The following is a 24,818-nucleotide window of genomic DNA, read 5'->3' as shown; positions in this document are numbered from 1 at the left end:
AAGAGAACCAAGTATCTGTCCTGCCTGTCCTGCCAGAATGTGTCAGGCCCAATTGTTTTAACAGATAATCTTGAAGAAATAAAGAGGAAGTAAGAATCTGCTGGAGTACATGTAGACTAATTTACAATGTGAACCTATAGTAAACCAATTGCATTAGATTTTTTAATCATTTGTAATTAGTTTTTCCCTCAAAATATTGAGCATCATGCTGAGATGAGACTAAAAACTGTAATTGATTTACTAGTATTTTTGTCCACACACTTGCACCCTGCTTTACAGACAGAATGAACCTGGACTTGATGGCTCTCAAATAGTTTGTTAGAAATAGTGCTGAGCATACAAGGTAATGCATCACTTCCTCAGGAACTAAACAAAAAAGGCTAATTGATTCAGACTAGGGAGATCAGATGACCTGTAGCATGAATTCTTGGTGGGTTTATATTTTTTGTACCATGACAGTGTTGATTTCAAGGTAAATATTGCTTGTATTACACCTTACTTTTTTCTGCTGCCACAGTAAACTGCTCTTGCTGATGACTATGATGTAATACTTTTGTTAGATTTGGGTTGTACAAAGTTTTTCATTGGAGTAATGGGGCAAACATAAGAGTTCCCAAATGTAAAATCCTCACTTTGAAGAAGACCTTGCTCGAGTCTGATGTAACTTTCATATACCTGGTATAAGAACAAAATGCACCTTTCATCAGAGATACGAGATTTCTTAGCTCCAGTTATCTGTCCTGTCAAGTGTGGCTTTGAGACAGTACTGTTGTTAAGACATTTAATACTTTGTAGATCATAACCTTCAGCTTTTCAATGAAACTGAATGCAAACTATGTGAATGACCCACTTTTTTTCCTCTCTTTCTTGTAGTCGGGAACATGCCCTATTTGTCGCCACGTGCTTGCACCCGTGGATCCTTAAACAGCTGCTACAACTGCTCCCTTTCTATCTGATAATGAATCTTCCATCTTCTGTTCAGAATGTTACAAGAGCTCCAAACTCTAGCATCTGAAATGAAGTCTCCTTCGCCAAAATAAAAATGTTAAATTTGCCTGTTAAATTACAAAAAAAAAAGAAAAAACAATTATATATAAAATATTACATGTAAAATACTTCATATGTTATATATTTAAGTTTAAGAAGAAGATGCTAGAATTTATAAACTTATTTAGGTTTGCAATACTTTAAATTTCTAAAGTCTGAAGCTTGTATTATGATAAATTTGTCCAAACAGATAATTAATGTGGCACTGTCTCTCTAAGTTTCTGCAACTGCAGTGCAGTTGTAGCTTACTGAAGTTATGCTTATCTGTTTTTCACAACTGATCTATTTGCCAATAACTGACTGTAATGGATGTCTTTTTTACATCAAATGCAAAGATCTTCTTTGACAACAGTATAGTTTGGTTTCACTGGAAATAAGTTTCACCGAGAAACGCTATCTTACCCCTTTATTCTATATAAACTTTCTTCATACTATCAGAAATGCTGTTATATTGCTGATACCTGGACTTTTTTTTACAAATGCTAATACTATTTTTAAGACTAGGTCCTGAATAAGTATATGAACTTTGGAACTTCAATACACGATATTCTTAATTTCTAAGAGGCTGAATCCATAAAAGCTGGGCAGCTGTTTCCTTCAAGTTCTGCTTAAATTCCACTGTATTAAGTAGGTCTCCTGCACTTTCTCCTTCATGCACACCCTCTCACTATTAGATGTATTTATTTTTTCTTATATGTAAGGGGTGGGTTTACTTTCCTAAAACAGTTGTAATTAAAATATTTTTCTTTTAGAGTCTTAAATCTGAACAAAGTAGTAAGAACATTACCTACCTAATAGCCATGTATTCAAATGTATTTTTCAATTAAGATAACTCCAATGAAGCTATTTCAGAAATTAAAGAATGTTTCTAGCGTTTGTACTTGTTTCAGTAGGTTATGCTATACTTAATGTTCTAAAGGAGAAAAGACTAGTTTCTAGAACGTATTTCTCTAAATAATACTATATGTCCCTTAAAGTTTTTTTTGTATACTGAAGTTACTCTTAGAGTGCAGGAAGTTAAGATTTTGATCTGTGGATATGTACTAATACCTGTGCAAATCTCTTCTGTGGCTCTTGGATAGACATGTGATTCCTGCAGTGGGAATAATATAAAAGGGATCGTGTCCAAACAGTCATAAAACAATTAGTTTCTTCCAGTAACTATTAGCTTGAATGAAGCTCTTGGAAAGGAAGAGTGATTGAGAAAGTATTACAGTAGCTCTTCCTTAGTGCTTAGATTATTGCTGTCATCAGTGTCATTCCTTACAAATATATCTTTTTTTTTTTTTTTTTTCTTTAAATAGTGGTCAAAGACAGTAACACTTGTTTTATTTTGAGGGATACACTCTAGTGTAGTTTTTGGAGTGCAGCAGAACAAAGAATGGATAGCAGCTGACATTGGTATACTTGTGAGAATTTAGATGATGCAGTTCCAAACTGTGGAGTACAAGGAAACGCCAACAATTGGATATTGGTGAAAAGTGGTAGAAGCATGGTTAGTACAGCTCCTTATTTTTTGTAGTAAAACTCTATAGTCCCTGCAGTTGCCATCAGCAGGATTGGGGAAAATGTGACAAGGAACATATGCTGAACATATGCTTACAGGCATGCTCACTGGGACACTTCATTCTCTTCCAAGAAGCACTATAATTTTTCCATATCTCTATTAGAAACCAGTGCTGAATGATCTGTAACTACCCAGTACTCCAGATGATAAAGAGTTAATGCTGCCCTTAATGTTGTTCCAGGATCTTTAGGGGATGTAGGTACATTTCAGACAAAGTATAAATGAAGACATTCATATTCCCAGCTGGGGGAGGAAGCAGACCAGCAGAAGGGTGAGTTTTACTGCCTAATAATATCAGACTTGTTCTTGAGGGTGTTATCAGTAGCTTCACTCTGCAGCAACTGCAGGTACTTAAACCAGTCTGTGTTCTGTTTCAGTCTGGACAGTACAGTATAGCACAGTGTGCAGGTCTTCGTTTAATCCCTTAAGAACAGTGTTTTGTAAAGAGGATTACTCTAGCTTCTGGGGCAAAATCTGGAAGTGCTCTTGCTAGTTTGATTCCAGGCTTACCCAGTAGTGTTGAGTTAAGAAAGAAGCAGCTGTTGGGCTTTTTCCCTCCTTGTCTATTGCTGGCCTCAGTACTGGAATCTTCCAATTTGTAAACAACCAATAAAAAACTGCCTGAGAAATGTGTTCAAAGCTTTGTTTGTTCAAATTTAACTTGAGTGTAGAGGCATCACTTACAGATGAAAGACCTTCAGCAGGGTGTCTGAAAAGTATATGTTAGGTCATGCTCAGGTTCCCAGAATTGTCCTGCAACACCTAGGAAGAATCATGATCCAGAAATTTGGATTATTTGTCCAAATGTCTGACTTTTGGGTACATAAAATTGCATCAGATTGCTGTGCAGACTAAGTGGTTCATGCTTCAAATTTAAAATTGTTTGGTTAAAGTGGGCCTAGTTCATCTGTAGGCCTTGCAAAGTATAATGTTTTCCTAAGAAAAAAATAAAAAAAAAAAAAAATAATTTGCTCAAAGGGAGTTCTCTGGTAAACTTTCTAGCTACTGGAAGAAAATGTTTGCTATGTCATGTAAAACCAAATATTCAAGGGGAATGAAGAAGCAAATGTTAAAAACAAGCTTGCTACTACTAAATGTTTGTATTGTCTTTATATGCACTGGTAAACTGGAAGCATCTACATTAGAAGTCTAAAGGAGACCATAACAGTGGATAGACAAATTACCTATTTAGAATAATTTCTAAGAAATCCAAAAATCATTGTGCAAAAAGTTTCTTCATGATGCAAATTGTTTATTAAACATAATAAAGCACTTTCTTTCTAAATTCAAAATGTGGAGTGTTTTGGATATTTTGCTTAAAACAAATAGTCTTTTTGTTTTGTTTGCTCCTTTCTAATTTTGGCAGATTTTTAATCTCTTTCAGCTATTAGATGTGCAGGCAACATATATTTTGTAAACGCATGTAGTGAAAGCAGCTAACTTAACATGAAGAAAACCTCCTTCAAGTTGAAGGGGTAGTTATGTTTAGTTGTGGCAGTGCACGTCTTATGATTTCAGTTCAGGTTACTTGGGATGCTGCCTGTTAACACTCACAGCTCTGGAGATGCCTGCTTTAAATTACAGAAGGTTCCTGTTTCACTCCCTCCATCCCTCTATGCTTTGTTGTTCAGTGCTTAACAACATCTGGAGGAGGCAGTGGTGGGGGCTGTTTTATTGGTAAGAGCTGCAAAAATATGATTCTTGTCTTATTTTTTTCAGTCCTGGCTCAGATTGGAAGTGCTGAGCTGAAGCTCTTGCTACAGGCAGTTTTTCTTCTACCCGAGTTCACCAGCCGTGGCTATTCCAGGGCTCTGCACCAGTGACTCCACTTATCGAGTGGCACTTGGTGTGCGGTTAGCTCTGGTGCTCGACGGCCTCATAGCCTCAGCATGTGGTGCCACTTTGTCCCTTGAATTTTCATACTTCGTCTAAAGTAAATCTGCCCTCGGCGTTCTGCATGCATGCAATGGTGCCATGCATCCTGCCTGAAAGTACAGCTCAAGTGCATCAGTGTTCAGGCTCAGCTCTCCAGGCCTGGATTCAGTGAGCATCAGAGTGACATTTTGTTCGGTGAGGGAACTATCTGCTCCGTATCTTATGAGACTTGGCCATAAAACAAACAAACAAATCTCAGCCTAGCAGAGTGCAAAACCCAAACAATCTTTTTCTATTTCGAGTGAGCAGTCCTTTCCTGCTCTGAGCATGTTCAGGATATTTTCTTTGCATTGCTTTTTAAAAGATTTTTGAAAGATATTTGCACAGGAGTTATCAGGGCTGATCAATAGAGCTTTAAACTAGATTTGAAGGGGGAAGGGGATAAAAATAGCCTCTCTGGTGATACGCTATATGACAGCACGCCAAAATTTGAAGGCCTGTGTAACAGTGAGGCCCATCAGCCAGCTCTGTGAGGTGCCAGGTACTTCGGAGCAGATTTGAAGTGTTTCTACACCAACGCACACAGCGTGAGGGACAAGCAAGAGGAGCTCGGAGCCATGGCTCAGTCCCAGAGCCACAACATTTTCCTGCTTGACGAACCTATCTCCTATGATAAAGTGACACGCTGGGTGGATGAGGGAAAGGCTGTGAATGTGGTCTACCTTGACTACAGTAAGGCTTTTGACACTGTTACCCACAATATTCTCCTCAAGAAACTGGCTTCTTGGGGCTTGGACTGGCATACGCTTCACTGGTTTAAAAACTGGCAGGATAGCCGGGCCCAGAAAGTTGTGGGGAATAGAGCCAAATCCAGTTGGAGGCCAGTCACTAGTGGCATTCCTCAGGTTTTAGTACTGGGCCAGTCCTCTTTAACATTTTTATCAATGACCTGGATGAGGGGATCGAGTGGATAGTGTTAGGTCAGAGGTTGGACTCAGTGATCTTGGAGGTCTATTCGAACCTAGATGATTTTGTGATTCTGTGAATATTGTTGGTGTAAGCAGATCTGGTGGGAAGAGTCCTGTGACTGGTATGTCATGATGGATGGTTACAGGCTCTTCAGAAGGGATAGTCAGGGCAGGTGAGGCAGGGTGGTGGTGCTGCATGTAACGGAGGGGCTAAGCTGTACCGAGCTTGCAGATGATGATGATATGTTTGAGAGCCTCTGGGTAAGGATTAAGGGACAAACCGATAAAGCAGGTATTCACAGAATCACAGAATTTCTGGGTTGGAAGAGACCTCAAGATCATCGAGTCCAACCACTGACCTAACACTAACAGTCCCCACTAAACCATATCCCTAAGCTCTACATCTAAACGTCTTTTAAAGACCTCCAGGGATGGTGACTCCACCACCTCCCTGGGCAGCCCATTCCAATGCCTAACAACCCTTTCGGTAAAGAAGTTCTTCCTAACATCCAACCTAAAACTCCCCTGGTGCAACTTAAGCCCATTCCCCCTCGTCCTGTCACCAGGCACGTGGGAGAACAGGCCAACCCCCACCTCGCTACAGCCTCCTTTGAGGTACCTGTAGAGAGCAATAAGGTCGCCCCTGAGCCTCCTCTTCTCCAGGCTGAACAAGCCCAGCTTCCTCAGCCGCTCCTCGTAGGACTTGTTCTCCAGGCCCCTCACCAGCTTCGTCGCCCTTCTCTGAACCTGCTCAAGCACCTCGATGTCCTTCTTGTAGCGAGGGGCCCAAAACTGAATGCAGTACTCGAGGTGCGGCCTCACCAGAGCCGAGTACAGGGGGACGATCACCTCCCTAGCCCTGCTGGTCACAGTGTTTCTGATACAAGCCAGGATGCCGTTGGCCTTCTTGGCCACCTGAGCACACTGCTGGCTCATATTCAGCTGACTATCAACCATCACTCCCAGGTCCTTCTCCACGTGGCAGCTTTCCAACCACTCATCTCCCAGCCTGTAGTTCTGCTTGGGGTTATTGCATCCCAGGCGCAGGACCCGGCACTTGGCCTTGTTGAACTTCATGCAGTTGCCCTCAGCCCATCAGTGCAGCCTATCCAGATCCTCCTGCAGAGCCTTCCTACCCTTGAGCAGATCAACACAGGCACCTAACTTGGTGTCATCTGCGAACTTACCGAGGGTGCACTCAATGCCCTCATACAGATCATCGATGAAGATATTAATGAGGACTGGCTCCTCATTAATATCTTCATGTCTTCATATCTTCATATCTTAATGTCTGCCCTCCGGCCCTTCTTGTAGATGGGCATCACGTTTGCTAGCCGCCAGTCAACTGGGACCTCCCCCGATAGCCAGGACTGCTGATAAATGATGGATAGGGGCTTGGCCAGCTCCTCTGCCACTTCTCTCAGTACCCTTGGGTGGATCCCATCTGACCCCATCGACTTGCGCACATCCAAGTGCTGTTGCAGGTCGCCAACCATTTCCTCCTGGATAGTGAGGGCCACATTCTGCTCCCCATCCCCTTCCACCAGCTCAGGGTACTGGGTATCCAGAGAACAACCGGTATTGCCGCTAAAGACTGAGGCAAAGAAGGCATTAAGCGCCTCCACCTTTTCCTCATCTTTTGTAACTAAGTTTCCCGCCATATCTAGTAAAGGATGGAGATTTTCCTTAGTCCTCCTTTTTGTGTTGATGTATTTATAAAAACATTTTTTGTTATTTTTAACGGCAGTAGCCAGATTGAGCTCCAGATGAGCTTTGGCCTTTCTAATTTTGTCCCTGCACAACCTCGCAACATCCTTATAGTCCTCCCTAGTGGCCCGCCCTCTTTTCCAAAGATTATAAACCCTCTTTTTTCTCCTAAACTCAAACCACAATTCTCTGTTCAGCCAGGCTGGTCTTCTTCCCCTCCGGCTCGTCTTTGGGCACGTGGGGACAGACCGTACCTGCGCCATTAAGATTTCCTTCTTGAAGAGCGCCCACCCTTCCTGGACTCCTCTGCCCTTTAGAACCACCTCCCAAGGCTACAACCAGTGTCCTTAGCAGTACAAAGTTAGCCCTCCGGAAGTCCAATACAGCGGTTTTACTGGTCCCCTTCCTGGCCTCGCCAAGAATAGAGAACTCCACCATTTCGTGGTCACTCTGCCCAAGACAGCTCCCGACAATCACATCCTCCACCAGTCCTTCTCTATTTGTGAAGAGAAGGTCTAGTGGGGCACCACCCCTTGTAGGCTCACTAGCCAGCTGCGTCAGGAAGCTATCTTCCACGCTCTCCAGAAACCTCCTAGACTGCTTTCTCTGGGCTGTGTTGTGCTTCTAGGATATGTCAGGGAAGTTGAAGTCCCCCACAAGAACAACCACCGACGATTTCGCAACTTCTGTCAGCTGCCTGTAGAACTCCTCATCCGTCTCCTCATCCTGGTTCGGCGGTCTATAGCAGACCCCGACCAGGACGCTAGCCTTGTTGGCCTTCCCGCTGATCCTAACCCAAACGGACTCGACCTTGTCATTCCCAGCCTCAACTTCTACAACATCGAAAGATTCTCTAATGTAGAGAGCCATAAAGGCTCTCGAGGTATTGTTGGGGCAGTCTACTACGTGCCACCCGGATGGGATGATGACACCGATGAGTTATACAGAACTAAAAGAAACTGCTCCATGAGTGGCCCTTGTCCTTATGGATTACTTCAACATGCCAAATGTTAACTGGGAATACCACACAGCTGATAGGAACAGGAGATTCCTAAAACACCTTGGTGATAACTTCCTGGTACAGGTACTAAGGGAGCCGATGAGGAAAGGTGCCCTCCTAGATCTGCTGTTGTTTGTACACAGAGAGGGCCTTGTGGGTGGAGTGGTGATAAGGCCATCCTGGCCATAGCGACCACATGGTAGTTGGGTTGCAAATCGTTGGTGATAGAAGGAAAACTGCCACCAAAACTTCAACCGTGGGTATGGGGATGTCCTAGTTTCAGCTGGGATAGAGTTGATATTCTTCCTAGTAGCTGGTGTGGTGCTGTGTTTTGAATTTAGGATGAGAATAATGCTGATAACACACTGATGATTTAGTTATTGCAGAGCAGTGCTCGCACAGAACCAAGGACTTTTCAGCTTCTGGTGCTGCCCTGCCAGCGAGGAGGCTGGGGGTGCACCAAGAACTGGGAGGGGACACAGCCAGGACAGCTGGCCCAAGCTGGCCAGAGGGATGTCCCATACTGTGTGGTGTTGTGCTCAGCAATAAAAGCTGGGGGGGAGTTGGCCAGGGAGGGCTGCCACTGCTTAGGTTCTGACTGGGCATCGGTCAGCAAGTGGTAAGTAATTGTATAGTGCATCAACTGCCTTATAAGTTCTTTTATCATTAGTATTTTTTCCCTTTGTTTTCTGTCCTTTTAAACTGTCTTTATCTCAGCCCATGATATTTTTGCCCCCCCCCTCCCCTTTTTTTTTCTCACAATTCTCTCCCCAGTCCCACTGTTGAGGAGGAGCAAGCAAACAGCTGTGTGGTGCTTAGCTGCCTGCTGGGTTACACCACAGCAAGTGAGAGCTGACTTCAGGCTGCTGAGGGAACTTGTTAGTAAGGTCCTCTGCAAAACTGCTTTTGGAGATGTTGGTGACTGTTAGTGCTAGTCACTTTTTAAGTGCCACCTCATAAGAGCACAGGAGCAGGTGATTCCAAAATGTTGGAAATCAAGAAGGTGGGGCAGAAGGCTACTGAAAGCAAGTGTATGTGGAAAAAGCTTAATTAGAGTTGAAACTGGCCAGTACTTTGTTGGACAATAAAAAGGGCTTATCATCACTGAAAGAAGTGTCTGTGGTAAGTTTGTTCTAGCCCAAGAAGCCAAGCAGAAAACAAAATTAATAATAATAATAATAATAATAATAATAATAATCCTTGTTTGTCTGGCTGTTCTTTTACCTTGAAAAAAAATAATATATATATTATATATATATATACACGTAATATATAAAAATTATATATTTATATATACTTTTTTTTCTATTTGATGCTTTTTTTCTTGAGGCAGAGGTAACAAAGTTTTTTTGAAAACTGAAGGTGTCCAAAGAGTGCCTTTTTTAAATTGATTATGTGTGTTTGTTTTTTTCCATAGTGAACCGTAGATCAGTCAGCAAATATTAGTGGATAGAGCTGTATTAACACAGGAGAGAAACCAGGTGACAGTCATTTCTATGTATCCTTCAGCTGTGTAAATTTAATATCAAAGGTAAAATCAGTGATCAGGAGTCCCGAGGTGCCCCCAGCTGTTATTGTTATTTCTGCTACCTAGTCATTTAAATCCTGTCCAAGCTATCCAAAACAGAATTTGGCAACTGTCAGAATCAAGGGAATATAAGGCTTCAACATGTTGTCATGAGCTCATGTATAAATCCTCAAATACACCATAAAGTAATAATTAAAAACCAAAAAGTTCTCTTTCCTATGTGTGAGAGTAAAATCTGTCAGATGATTTTAAGTGGTGGAAAGGACGATATTTTGCTGAGAAAATTATATATTTGTACAGATGTAATTTTAATATATGCTTTCAAGATATATTTCCAGGTACGTTATCTTTTGTTTTGAACTTGCAAAATTATCAGTCCTAAAAAGGCTCATTGTGTTTTAGTGAATTAATTTAAGACTATCGCTGTAAATGACACATTTTAAAGCAGCAGCATCAGACTTACATTTATTCTTTCATAAAACAAATGTACACAGCCATAGGAATTCCATTGCACATTCTCCTTTTAATAGGGCAGTCTTTCAGTGTGACAGAGTAATGCTGTGAGCACATCTGAATTGATACTGTAAATTTAGTGCTATAGGTGAATTTGTTGCTGTAGGTATTCCGATCTGAAAAATGTCAAAGATAGGAGAAAAACAAAAGAGTTCCATAATTTGAGTTTTACTTTATCTCTTTGTTTCTCTAATCTACACTTCCACCTGCATTTTGTGTTGTGTGTTTTAGGATATTCACAAGAGAAAAGAGATAGGAAAATACATTGGTCGTGTAGTACTTTAGTCAATATGGTGCATGCAAACAACTAAGACACATCATTATTTTGGCAAGAGAAGGAATATTATGGGGAGAATAAGCCTTTTTTCTTCATAGGCTAATAAGCAAAATCTATACTTACAGATCTTCGTTGTCCTAAAATTCCACATAACTGATTTTTCTCAGTGTTAAGCCTCTCAGTAGATAATTACCTTGTTTTGAGGTGTATATCATAAGAAAAAGCAACTAATGATGGTTATTAATTAGTAAGTATGAGAGTTTAATGATGGGCCAAAATTCAAAGGGCACAATTTTCATCCATACCAGAGTTATATTGTGCTCTTGAGGCATAGAAAAAGCTTTTAGGAATAAGTAAAGATTTACTAGGCAACAAAAAGGAAATATAGTGTAAACAGGATTACAGTCCAGTTGTGGGTGTTTTTGTTTGTTTGTTTGTTTGTTTATTTTTGGTTGGCTGGTTGGTTGTTTTTCTTAATCAGATTTTGAAACAAAGTAAAAACAAGCCTTTTTCTCAGCTGTGAAGCAGAACTGTCTTCAGCTTGCCAAACCCAAGCCTCTAAGAAGGTTTCAAGGAAGTCAATTAAAATTAATATAGTGGGAAGAATACATTTTCAAAGTAAGGTTGGGAATTTTATGTCAGATTTTCCAACTGAAAAGAAGCAATGGCTAATTAAGTGTTCTAACCATGGTGGTAAGATTAATAACAGGTAGGAGCTGGAGGTTGTTTTATAGCTGCATGATATAGCAAGAAAATCTGTGAGATTAAAAATTACGGCAGTCAGTCTTTATTGTATACTGAATACTGTGACCTGTTAATGCACAAGATCATCTCTGTCAGAGTAGAAAGGTTTCACCATGTATTAGTGGAATTCTCCCTTCTTACTAAAACCAGACATGCACAAAATACTTTTCTAATGCTACTTTAATGTTATGGCAGGAAGATGTTAGCTGCAGAAACACTGACTCAGATTTGAAAATACTGTGCATATTCCAGCCTGTTTGCTAGTAGGTGGATCCTATTTCAAGGTGCTAGTTTTTGATTTTCTAGTCAAAGGAAAATGTTCTTGTTAGCAGTGCTTTAAGTAAACTCCTCTTAAGCTGTATCAATGAAATGCTCTGGAATCTGTATAGAGCCAGATCTGTGGTTACATCTGTCTTTGTCTTCTTTATTGTATTACATGTCTGAATGACAAGCCATGTAGGAAGGGAGAAATTTTTGCTTTTAAGATTAAGAAGGGGACTTAGTCCTCATTATTTATATTAAAGCCATGTTGGTCCTTGAGACTCTGTCAGACCTATTTTTCTGCCTGTGTGAAAGATAACCAAATGGGCTAACTCAAAGCAAATATAAAATTCTGGATTCTAACGTGCAGTAAGGCAAGCAAGACCTATGGCAAGCGCAGGAGCCTGCCAATTAGCAGCCAAACAGTTACAGCATCTATAAATGTTGTCTAGCACATGCCACACTGCAATGATATCTGTAATCATCTCAAACCCTTCGGGCCTCACGTTGGATGTCAAGAGGACAGTTGTGGTTTAGTCCTGGTGGGCAGCTGAGCACCACACAGCTGCTCCTCACACACTGCCCAGGTGAGGTAGGGAGAGAGTTGGAAAGGTGAAAGTGTGAGAACTCATGGGCTGAAATAAAGGCAGCTCTCTAGTATAGCAAAAGCCACGTGCTCAAGTGATGCCAAGCAGGGAATCCATTCTCTGCTTCCCATCAGCAGGCAGGTGTGCTGCCACTCACAGCAAAGCAGGGCTCATCACACATAATGGTTTCTTGGGAAGAAAAACTCCAGCACTTTGAACATCCCCCCCTTCCTCTTTCTTTACCCCAGATTTTATTGCTAAGCACAACACCACAGGGTATGGGTCACCTCTTCGGCCATCCTAGGCTCACTGTCCAGGCTGTCTCCCCTCCCAGCTCCTGGTGCACCCCCAGCCTCCTGCTGACAGGGCAGCACCAGAGGCCGAAAAGGCCTTGGCTCTGTGGGAGTACTGCTCTGCAACAGCTAAAAGCGTTGGTGTGTTATCACCACTGTTTTCCTCATAAATTCAAAACACAGCATTGTGTGAGCCTCTACAAAGAAAATCAACCGTCCTAGCCAAAACCATGACAGGAGGTTGTTTCTGAACTGTGAGCGTTTGGAATAAGAGCAAGAATCGTCTTTTAAACAGAGAGGTGATGAAGAACAACAGGTGGTCTTCAGTAGTCTGTGGTACCCACAGCCCACCTTCAGTTTTGTTTCTCCCTGTGACAGAGCAAGTATCTTGCTTGAAGTTTTTTGGACAAATTCCTAATTCACTGCTTCTTTGAACTTTCATTGAAGAAAGAGCATTTAGATCCTTTCCCTTCATGCAGTTTTCTTCTGAGTCTAGATGGTGGAAAAAGGGGAAATGGGAACAGAGGAAATGTAGTCTTTTCAGTGAATCTAAATAACCCACCTTACCAGTCAGGACCAAAGCCAGTTGCGAAATAAAAGGGAGGAAGGCCAAAAGAAGAGCTCCACAACTCTGCTTTTTGCACAAAGTGTGTAAGGTCAGCAGGCACTGTTCTCTGGACCACTGCACTCTCCCAGCACTGCAGGAAAGGTGCAGCCCAATCACTACAACACATTCAGCACTCCCTGGGTCTAAATATTAATGTGTGAGAGTTTTATTTCTGATGAGGAGGCATAGCTTGCATGTATTTGGTGACAGGGACACAGAGAAGGGTGTCAGTGTGCCCTGAAGGATGGTCCAGTGCCATGTTCGTAGTGCACACATCACCTGCAGAAATGTCTCTGTCATGAAATATAACAGCTCCTTTGGGATGTTTTACTGCATACTCTACTACTGTTATTTGTTTAGCACATCTAATCAGAAGAATGAAGCATCACTAAATTTGTTGAAAAGGTGTTTTCTGTTCTGTTTCTGAAAATGGTTTGATGAATGAAAGTATTATTAAACTAGTTAGGTGTATCTTTGCTAGTATAGTCAATGCATGTTAGTGCAAAAGTATCTGAAGATACTTTCTCCTGTGTATTAGAGAAGGAAAATCATTCTGTGCATAATTCAGGCAGAGATAATCAAAGGAAACATCTAGATGTTTCATTTCCATAATTAACATATATTCAGATAGTAGTTTATATTTCTGAACAATTGTAAGTTCTTATTGGTATGGTTTTGGTTTTGTACTTGGCATGCTAGTATTTTTAGCAATTATACATCTTCTACCCTTTTTTATGCATGCCATTAAACATCCAAGGCAGATGACCACATTCCTTCCCATCTACCTTCTGCATTTTGAAGTTACTGTCAAGTTAGTATGATCTGCTAACCTGCATTAACATTCTGTTTGCCTTGTTACACTGCAGTTTGTAAGACACTGGAGAGCACTAGATAGTCCCAGCTTCTCTAGAATAACAGAAGAACAGGTGCAATCAGGGAGCATACTGCAATGCAGGGTAGCAGCTCGTCAGATTTTGGACATTATTTCCTCAAGGAAAAAAAAGGTGAGCAAGTCAATGCTGATCATTTCCAGGTTTCTGTAGCTTTTGCTGCATAATTTCAGTGCTCACTGGATAACCATCTGCATACTAAGAGATAATACCACAGTATAATAACACAGTATCTGAATAAAGATTTTTTCTCATGTCTGGCTCATATTAAAGCTCAGGAGATGAACTAGAAATCCTTTCAGGACATTCAGGATTTGCATTATTCAAATGGAAATATATCAAACTTCTTAAAACATTGTGGGATAATGTTACATTGGGTTAACAAAAACAAACAAACAAACTACATTTAATCATATATATTTATTTTAGCTACAATTAGAAGTGGTCTTGATCTATCATTCTTTATTAAGAAAAGCTATTTATGTCTTTCTGTATTACATTAAGATTTGATGACAATCTAGTTCTTCAAAATTTTTGCCATTCTCCCTATACATAAAACTCAAATATATTTGCAGTCACCAAATGAAAGAGGCCATTGTTTTTACAACACACACATCCTCATTTAGAGGAAAACAACTTTTTTTTTTTTTTTTCAAGATTGAACAATGAGAGAGCAAGAAAGTTGCTGAGCCTTCTTCTGTTTCCTTAAATCAGTAAGTCTCTTCGCCTCTGTATGTATGAAAATTTGTTGTATGTTGTAATGACTGATCTTGCAAAACATCAGAGTATGAATTAGAATGGCAAAACTTGCTGAGAGATGTTGTGAGAGTTCAGTCTGAAATCCCAAATTATATAGCCACTGCAAAGATGGCTATATGCTTGCAAGTATTTCCATCTTTTTCTGTGCTACTTGGAAAACTAATGAAGAAAGTTAGCATTAGGTGCTCAAGTGTTAGCCTTCCAGCCTTTAAATGACTTCATCATGGGCATATTATGTTTTCTTAGCCATGACCAGTATCATTATTAACTTTTTCTCTGAGAATCTATGTAGCATAACTGAGTAGTGGTTTATAACTCAAAGTGGAGAAGCAGTAGGTTAAAAGCTGTCCTTCAATAACTAAATATGAAGAATACAGTGTGGAGGGGAAAAGAAAAGCTAGGTAATTTTCTAGTAGTTAAAATAACAATTCCATTGCCAGTTTTGTGGCTCCTTTTCAAGCAGTGTTCCCACAGAAGTCAGACAACTGAAGTCATATTTGAATTTATTTAAAAATTTCTTCACAGTAGCGTTATTCAGTGCAAAATTACAGTTCTTCTAAAAGCATTTGTTTGCCACTGACTTTGCCATTTTTTTTCCTAAGTTATTCATAAAACTCTAGATTGTGGCTTTTATAATTTTGACCTGGTTAAATTATAGAATGCCAGGTGAAGCATTAGGGATCGTTGTGAGAAGTACTTACAGGAAAAAAAAATAAAAATAAAAATCGTCTCCTAATTGCTTGTATAAACCAGGATAGGATTACACACAGCATTAGGCGAGGACTGTGCAGCAAGGGTGGATGGGCTATGGCAGACAGAAATGCCTGCAAAACAAACATTTTGCATAAAAATGGTCAGTCTTTGCCTGCCAGCTCTCTTACTGTTATCAGATTGCAGAGCAGCAGAGACAGCATGGGAGAGGTTCCAGGAAGAATGAGAAGGAGGACAAGGCAGAAGCTTTATGGGGTTTGACAGGTAGTTTTGCAGAGGCATTATTATATCAGAAGGCATCTTGTTGCTTGAGACAGAAGTCTCTCCAGCACTACACAATAGTGCGCTTTACACATTTGCTATTGCATTTTGTCTTGTAAAACATTTAATTTCAAAAGTCATCCTGTTTTAAGTATCAAGTCTGTTTTAAGTCATGCTGGTTTAAAGAGAGCTGGGACTCTGAGCTGAGTCTTCTGGCTTATTCCCCTAGCATACCCCTTTTCTCTGGAACCCACTGGCAGCTGGTTTGTGCATAAAGACCCTCAAAGGTGGCCTTTACGTCTGCATGTATCCACCAGGGACTTAATGTGCATCACTGTGGGACAGTATGCTCTAACAGATAATCACAGAACACTGCTTTTATGCTATCCAAACCACAGCCCCAGTGTGACAGAACCAACATTTATTGAAGCAGACAAGGAGGGTTTGTGGAGCACAGAGTGGGAGACCACACGACCACGGGCATGGCCCAGGCTGTTACATGGCAGGGATATTCACAGGTCTCTGCAGCCCCTCTGCCGAGTGCTGCCTGCCCTGCAGCACTCTGTGGGTTCAGCTGGAGATGTCTCATGTGGAGCAACAGTACCTTGCAGTACCTTGACTCCTTCCCAAACAGGTAGCGGAAAGGAGATTTTGATGCCCAAAAAGGGCTTTGAGCCAATGGTCAGTTTTGTGTCAAAAATGTATGTGCCCTTCTGAGGGTTTTAAAAGACAAAAAAGGTGTTTTTGTTTCAGTAGTATGTTGCAATATCTGGAAGGAAGAATAAGCTCTAATCTATTATGTTGGAAGTCATTAAATAGATGGATTAGTGTTTAGATTTGTGTGTTTACAAACTGGTGCAATTCTGTGGTGATTGTATTGACAATATAATTTCAAAATAACTAAATGCAATTACATTTTTACAAGTGCAAGTAAGTTGCAGCATCTGCTTTCACTGTTACTAATGTACAATGTGCATCCATGCATATATGTACATAGGAGAGAACAATCAAATGTTGACACTAAGATGAGAAAGCAGTGGAAACAGATGGCTCATTCACTTAAACACATATTCATGTCAACTTCAGTAGAATAAAAATTCCTGATACACTTTTTTGTATATGTTTATATATGAATATGAGTGTGTGTGTATAGGGTTGCCCTTAAAACATTTGCCTTGTCTTGGTCAGTCTGAACTTTTTCTCAGCAGTACATATATTAAATATTATTTTAATATTTTTTAATAAAAATGAGTACAGCAGCAACTATTTTATTTGTACTAACATCTCAAGATACAGCAGCATTTTGTGTTCTTGTTTAATCTTTTATGGCTAGAATGTATACCTAAGCCTAAGTCTACATAAATGTACTTATCACCTGCATGTGTGAATACTTAATTGACAACTAGAATATATCTGGGATAACTTCATATTGCTGTATTTCTGAAAAGAGTTTTAAATGTGTTCATCTTGCAACACTATCACTTCAGCTTTTTATTCTCTATTCATTTGAGAAGCAGCAGGATACTGAAACTGGAGCTTTAAACAGACAGGGCAAAAGTGGGTATTCTCTTGATTTCCCGATTTATTGGATAATTTCTTTTCTATGTATTTTCTTTAATATAGCCATCAATAGCTATCATCTCTCTGGGTGTCAGTTAAAATGGCTTTGCCTGATCACCCTGCCTCTGAGGTAAGGACCACATCTGACCATTAGATTTGTCTCAAATCGAACATAATTATGTTATTCTCAAAAGGAGATGACTTGGGCAGCAATCTTTAATGTATTTTAATCTATATGATTTGCCAAGTCACCTAAATTAAGTAGTAAAATCAAATTCCAGTTCAGATGAATCCCTGAAATAATTACCATCTGTGGTTTGCAATTCCACAAGCAAACAGTAGCCATGTAGCAGCAAACATGTGACCATGGGCATTGCACATGAAACTTCATTTTCAAAACCTCAGCTATATGTACAATGAACCTGTTGACAAGCTGCTCTTGCAATCTGCTGGAAGCTTGGTGTAATAGTCCCACAGATCACCTGCAAAGCCAGCTAACAAACCCACTGCTAAATGGAATTAAACAACAGGCACCAGAAACTAGTGTTGAACACTGTCTGGAAAACATGCAACGGCCACAGGACACATTGTCACAGATCATGAACATTTATTAAAGTATAGCATAGGAGGAATGGAAAGAAATGAGGACTACTCTTTCAAGTTGTTTTGTATATGAAAAATACCACCTCAAACACAGTTTAATAACATGTAAACATTTAGGGGCAGTTGATGTTTCCTGCATGATACGTTTTTAAAGGAAATTTCTGTTATCTGGTTTGCAGTGTGTAACCAAAAAAATGCAAAGTAAGTTACTACTGTGAACCCACAAAAGTCCTCAGTAGTGCTCTGGCACCATTAAGTACTAACTTTCTGCATATGTGCATTGAGAAGAATGTAGTTCATAATAAATAATCGATAAAGCATGAATTCAGCATTTGCTTGAAACAAGAGCATAAGTGTTTGAGTGTTGGAAACTACAAGCTTGAATTTGTCCTGTACTGTTCTGGCATGTTGTTTTATCATATTAAGAAGGGAAATATGAGCACTACTTGGTAACTACATCCATTACACTCCTCTGAGCAAATGACTTTGGTTTTGGTTTTGGGTCTTGCTGACAGTCTGCACAGACACAGAGGCAGACTGTGTGTGGTTAGGTTCCCCTGCACACAAGCTTCAATTTGTGCCCAGCGTGCACTCCTGCTGGGCCTGGGCGGTCTCCTTCCCACTGACAAGGTCATTCCCACTTGGAGGACCTCAGTGTTAGTGCTGCTCTTTTAGCCTTCCCTTTCATTAGGACTGCACATGATGATGGCATTTTTCCATCTCCATGTTATTATATTTCAGTTATTTCATAATTCACATAGGACTAAATTAATCTTTTTACTTTGAATCTAAGGTGTTTAAAGCAGGATTTACTTTGGGCTATTGTAAGTCTCATCTGTATAAACAGATCAGAATTTTTTCTTCCTTTTTTTCCCTCCAGCTAGTGTGAGGAAAGTGCCCGCCGCTCTGCCCTGCCCTGCGTCGCCTGTCCGCGCTGTTCTCCTGGCAGCCAGGCACCGATTGCTTTGTCTCTGCCCAGAGCTGCAAGCACTGGCCTGAGCACTCTCATGGGATGCATCAGGAGCAGCAAACTGATTATGTGACAAAATCACCCAAAGTCCGGTTTTTAGAACACTTATTCAGCAAAGAGCAGGACAGATAGGGTCCTGTTTTCTCCTTGGTAGGGAAAGTCCTAAGTCATCTCCGTGATGCTGAGCAGCTTGATCCGGTTTCACATTGCTGTCTGTAGCTGACACACTCCACCTGGGAGCTGAGTATAGCAGCCAGGGGTTTGTTCCTACTTGAGATTTCTGTTTGCAGATGGAGGGAGATTCAAGTTGAAGCTATGTTTCCATTTTCATTATTTTCCTTGTTGCTGTTTGGCACCATTGGTATGCTCACGTACATTAACATTGTGGAAAAGAGTGATGGGAGAGGGTTTCTAAATGGCATGGTTTCAGTTGCCCATACAGCAACTGTCTTTAGTTGCCAGTGTTTGCAGTCATTTTAGACAGGATGTAAATTCTGTTAAAAGGGTACTTTTATATTTGAAAATCTGCAGGCTAGGAACAATTTCTTTACAATTCATGCACATTTATGTATTCACTGCTCTGTAAACTAAAGAGCACAAAGCAAGTTCTCCTGCCTTCAGTGTTTAGATCTGGAGATCACATAGTCACTTGACATGCCCAAAGATGAGCCAGCATGGAAAAAGACCTGCCTGGCTGAACAGAGAGTTGTGTCTTGAGCTTAGGAGAAAACAGAGGGTTTATAATCTTTGGAAAAGAGGGCGGGCCACTCAGGAGGACTATAAGGATGTTGCAAGGCTGTGCAGGGACAAAATCAAAAAGGCCAAAGCTCATCTGGAGCTCAATCTGGCTACTGCCATTAAAGATAACAAAAGATGTTTTTATAAATACATCAACACAAAAAGGAGGACTAAGGAAAATCTCCATCCTTTACTGGATGTGGGGAAAAACTTAGTGACAAAAGATGAGGAAAAGGCTGAGGTGCTTAATGACTTCTTTTCTTCAGTCTTTAGTGGCAAATCCAGTTGTTCTCTGGATACCCAGTACCCTGAGCTGGTGGAAGGGGATGGGGAGCAGGATGTGGCCCTCACTATCCACGAAGAAATGGTTGGTGACCTGCTACGGCACTTGGATGTGCGCAAGACGATGGGGCCGGATGGGATCCACCCAAGGGTACTGAGAGAACTGGCAGAAGAGCTGGCCAAGCCCCTATCCATCATTTATTAGCAGTCCTGGCTATCGGGGGAGGTCCCAGCTGACTGGTGGCTAGCAAACGTGACGCCCATCTACAAGAAGGGCCAGAGGGCAGACCCGGGGAACTACAGGCCTGTCAGTTTGACCTCAGTGCCAGGGAAGCTCATGGAGCAGATTATCTTGAGAGTCATCATGCGGCACTTGCAGGGCAAGCAGGAGATCAGGCCCAGTCAGTATGGGTTTATGGAAGGCAGATCCTGCTTGACGAACGTGATCTCCTTCTATGACAAAGTGACATGCTGGGTGGATGAGGGAAAGGCTGTGGATGTGGTCTACCTTGACTTCAGCAAGGCTTTTGACAGTTTCCCACAGCATTCTCCTCAACAAACTGGCTTCTCGTGGCTTACGTTTCACTGGGTTAGAAACTGGCTGGATAGCCGGGCCCAAAGAGTCGTGGTAAATGGAGTCAAGTCCAGTTGGAGCCAGTCACTAGTGGCGTTCCCCAGGGCTCGGTGCTGGGGCCGGTCCTCTTTAATATCTTCATCGATGATCTGGATGAGGGCATTGAGTGCACCCTCAGTAAGTCTGCAGATGACACCAAGCTATGCGCGTGTCAATCTGCTCGAGGGTAGGAAGGCTCTGCAGGAGGATCTGGATAGGCTGCACTGATGGGCTGAGGTCAACTGCATGAAGTTCAACAAGGCCAAGTGCCGGGTCCTGCACCTGGGGCGCAATAACCCCCAGCAGAGCTACAGGCTGGGAGATGAGTGGTTGGAGAGCTGCCTGGCAGAGAAGGACCTGGGAGTGATGGTGGACAGTCAGCTGAATATGAGCCAGCAGTGTGCTCAGGTGGCCAAGAAGGCCAACGGCATCCTGGCTTGTATCAGAAGTAGTGTGACCAGCAGGGCTAGGGAGGTGATCGTCCCCCTGGACTCGGCTCTGGTGAGGCCGCACCTCGAGTACTGTGTTCAGTTTTGGGCCCCTCACTACAAGAAGGACATGGAGGTGCTTGAGCGGGTCCACAGAAGGGCGACGAAGCTGGTGAGGGGCCTGGAGAATAAGTCCTACGAGGAGTGACTGAGGGAGCTGGGCGGCTCAGGAGCGACCTTATTGCTCTCTACAGGTACCTCAAAGGAGGCTGTAGTGAGGTGGGGGTTGGTCTGTTCTCCCACGTGCCTGGTGACAGGACGAGGGGGAATGGGCTAAAGTTGCGCCAGGGGAGTTTTAGGTTGGATGTTAGGAAGAACTTCTTTACCGAAAGGGTTGTTAGACATTGGAACAGGCTGCCCAGGGAAGTGGTGGAGTCACCATCCCTGGAAGTCTTTAAAAGGCATTTAGATGTAGAGATATGGTTTAGTGGAGGATGTGGTAGTGTTAAGTCAGAGGTTGGACTCGATGATCTTGGAGGTCTCTTCCAACCTAGACAATTCTGTGATTCTGAGGTCTCACTGTCCTCTGAGGCCAAACACCTCTCTCTGTCTTGCTCTCATTCATACTGTTCCAGTACTGACAGCACAGCAGTGTAGACTGTAGTCCTTGACAGTCCTTTAGCTCAAAATTATTTTTGACTGTGGTTTTCTGGACAAATTTAATACTTTTTACCTTCACATGCCTAAGAAGAGACTAATGAGGCTTACTTTAACATCTGAACTGTAGTGTTCATTCTGTGTGAGCTATAGTAAACTATTCCAGTATTTCTGCAAGAAATTACATATCTTGTTCAACTGGAGTTTCACGTATACAAACTAACAAAGAGGTTTCTTTTTAGTGATATTTGACATCCTATTAAGGACTTCTGAGACCTGTGACTAACATTATGACAAATTATATGACTTTGTCCCAAGAGCCATTTTGAACTTAATATCATTCCAATTTGTTTTTCATTATTTCTAAGGACCTTCTTTTCTCTCAGATGCCTTATATCTATTTTACTTCTAACTATATTAGGAAAAAGATCATTGCAGAAGCATACCTTTACAGATGCATAAATTATTTTTTCAGAGTATCTGAAATGTGAGCCTTAAATCTCACAGAGACAAGAACAGCTTCCATGAGATGTTGACATGGGGTGCCTGTCTGCAGTGTCATACCAAAATTGGATGGGGAATGTGTGGTCCCCCAGCTGTACCTCTTGCAGGGCTGCCAGCAGCACGCTGTTTTGACTGGGCTCAACTTCATGGAATCACAGAACCATGGAAATTCCTGAGTAGGAAGGGACCCACAAGGATCACTGAGTCCAACTCCTGGCACCACACAGGACCACACAAAAATCAGACTGTGTGCCTGAGAGCGTTGTCCAAACTCTTGAACTCTGGCAGGCCCACTGCCCTGGGGAGCCTGTCCCAGTGCCCGACCACCCTCTGGGTGCAGAACCTTTCCCTGACCCCTGTCCCAGCTCCATGCCGTTCCCTCAGGTCCTTAAGTGTTTTAATATGTGGTACTGCTGATGCCAGTTAGCATTATATCTGAAGATATCATCCAGAACCAAAACAGGCTGAAGACTATGTCACTGTGAGTTAAAATGGCTTTATAGCAAAAAATCTCTCTTTGTGTGTGTGTGTGTGTGTGCGCGCGCCTCTTTTCTCACATTTTTCTTAGGAAAAGAAATTTAAGATTAGAAGTGGTAATGAAATCTCGCCCAGAGCTGAACATAGTTACAGGATGCTTAAGCCCAGGCTCCTGAAGATGTACTTCTTTTATCTATTGCTCAATACCGAAGTTCAATAGTGTATTCAGAATTCAGTTTTCATTTCTGTATCCATGGATTTTCGCCTCCACTTTTCACCTTCTCCGAACATCCCAGAGAAAAGTAAAAGTCTGTGGCAGTGGCTGCTAGGAGGAAATATAAAAAAAGGTTAGGGGAAAAAAATTAACTCACATTAAGCTGCAATATAATTCCTCCTTTGTATGAGGCAATTAGGAAACACTTCATGGAACCTGAAAAACGTGACTGGGTACAAGAGCATCCCACACACTGGTGAGTGTTTGTGTCTCTAAATGTTGCATCCAGTGAAAGGTGTACGTGTATATATAATGGCTCACAAGGATGTGTATCAAAAGTAACTGCAATCTTTAACAAACATATCGATATAAAATTTTATATATATATATTTTTTTTTTCATATGACTGGAATGTTCTGTTCATCGTACCTATGCTCATTTTTGCTGTTTAAATGTGTAAGTGACTTTCTGTGTAAAATGAAATAGTGATTTTTTGAAATGGAACATACCTGAAAACGCAGGTATTTGTTTATTTATTTAATGTAACTTTGTTGTTGCCATTGGTCTGGTTCATCTTAAAAAAGAATTGTTCTTATATTTGTAATGAAAAGAAGAAAAATGAACCAAATTCAGCCAAACTGTATTGTATTCAATCTGTTTACCCTCAGTTTATTCTGGCATATTATGTCCAGGTAATGCACTTCATATTTAAGTCTTAGCCAAATAAGTCTCTGCAGCTATAGAAAAGATGTCATACTGTCCTTATCAGTCCTGTGATGAACACCATCAAGAAAAGGAAGAAATCATTGAGATGAAACTTGTAAAATGGTTTTGCTACAAGCAAGGAAAGTGAAAGATAGATGGCACATATCTATATTACATCTCTTGTAAAAGCAGTAGTAAGTTAAATGCTTTTCATTAACTCTTTGGTTATTATCATGTTTTTTAGTACTACGACATGAATGAGGTGAAGGTATTTTTTGAAAACAGGACTGACTTTGCAGGAAAAGTGGAAGACAGTGGAACATGAATATGTTATTTGTCTTTCACTGTCCTCCAGCCTTTGCATCTTTTGACTATACAGTGCAGTGAAGACATTGTTAATGTTGGATTTACTTATAAGTTCCTTGAAAATGCATTCTGGATTTGGAAAGCAGGACAAATTAGTTTTGTGTGGATATAGTATATTTCTCCAGGAATAGTAAAGATGAGCAAAATACAATTCATCCTCATGTGTGAACAAGTGGAAAGCCATTGGACCAGTGTTGCCAAAAAGGCAGAAGATAAAGCATGTCAGTGATCTGAAGTTGTGGCACCCCTACAAACATCCATCATTTTGGAGTTTGCTCCAGCAGTGAGCAGATTTATTCCCCCACTCTGCCCAGGTAAGAGATTTTGGCAGGAGAGGAGGAGCATCCTCTCTTCTCAGCTTTTCCTCTGCCTTGCCATCATTGCCTATTCTCTCCCAAACAACTTTTTCTCCCTTACCTCATAGTACAGAGAGAGAGTGACACAAATGCAGGGAGAGGTCCTATGTAGAGGTGTAGGCGGCTTTGTTTATTAAATAGGCAGCTCTGCCTATGTACTAACAGTTTGGTCAGGGAATCCTTCTGAGATGTATTTGTGGAATGCAAGTGCCAAAACATTTTGGTGTTGAGAGGTGTATTCAAAGTCATTTGATTTCCTTCAGTGGGAAAAAAGGGTGTGAGGGGAAGTTTTCCTTCAGCTATCTATGCTATTGAGTGCTTCTGGAAAAACAAACAGAACTTTGTGTGGAGTAAAACTGATTTGCTTGTTTGTACATAGTACACAAAGTACGTAGCATTAAGGTAGCTGCTTGATTCCAGAGCAGCAAGACAAAACCTAAACTTTGGTCTCTGCAGTTCTTAGAAGCTCCCAGACATAGCACACTGGCACATAAAGGCTGCAAGGACAGCAAACTCCAGAAACTTCTGGTCCCAGGTGCTGGGGTAGAGCCTGTCGGCAAGAAGATCCCATACACAGAAAGAGTGGTGAAAGTGAGGGTCTGCCCCTTGAACAACACACAGGATGTGGAGTTATTGTTCTGGTTGCAGCTCTCAATGGTTGCATTTCATCAGCTTATTAACAGAAAATCATTAGCAGAGATCTTGCAAGATCTTGCAAGGCAAATTATAGCATAAGCCACCTGAAACCAT

At 41.3% G+C, this 24,818-nt stretch overlaps 1 protein-coding gene across 3 annotated transcripts in view; it reads left to right on the top strand.

Moving 5' to 3' along the window:
- The window catches only part of PJA2 (praja ring finger ubiquitin ligase 2), a 33,996-nt gene extending 30,090 nt beyond the window's left edge, over positions 1-3,906 (top strand). For all 3 annotated transcript variants that reach the window (XM_072031191.1, XM_072031190.1, XM_072031189.1), the window contains one exon: positions 874-3,906. In XM_072031191.1, the coding sequence (XP_071887292.1) occupies positions 874-924 (51 nt within the window). In that variant the 3' untranslated portion in view covers positions 925-3,906. The remainder of the gene's footprint in view (positions 1-873) is intronic.
- The last annotated feature ends 20,912 nt before the right edge of the window (positions 3,907-24,818 follow it).

Source organism: Anas platyrhynchos, chromosome Z, assembly GCF_047663525.1.
Source record: "Anas platyrhynchos isolate ZD024472 breed Pekin duck chromosome Z, IASCAAS_PekinDuck_T2T, whole genome shotgun sequence".
Taxonomy (NCBI): Eukaryota; Metazoa; Chordata; class Aves; order Anseriformes; family Anatidae; genus Anas; species Anas platyrhynchos.
The sequence above is the reverse complement of the archived record's forward strand: the minus strand, read 5'-3'. Positions and strand labels throughout refer to the sequence as shown.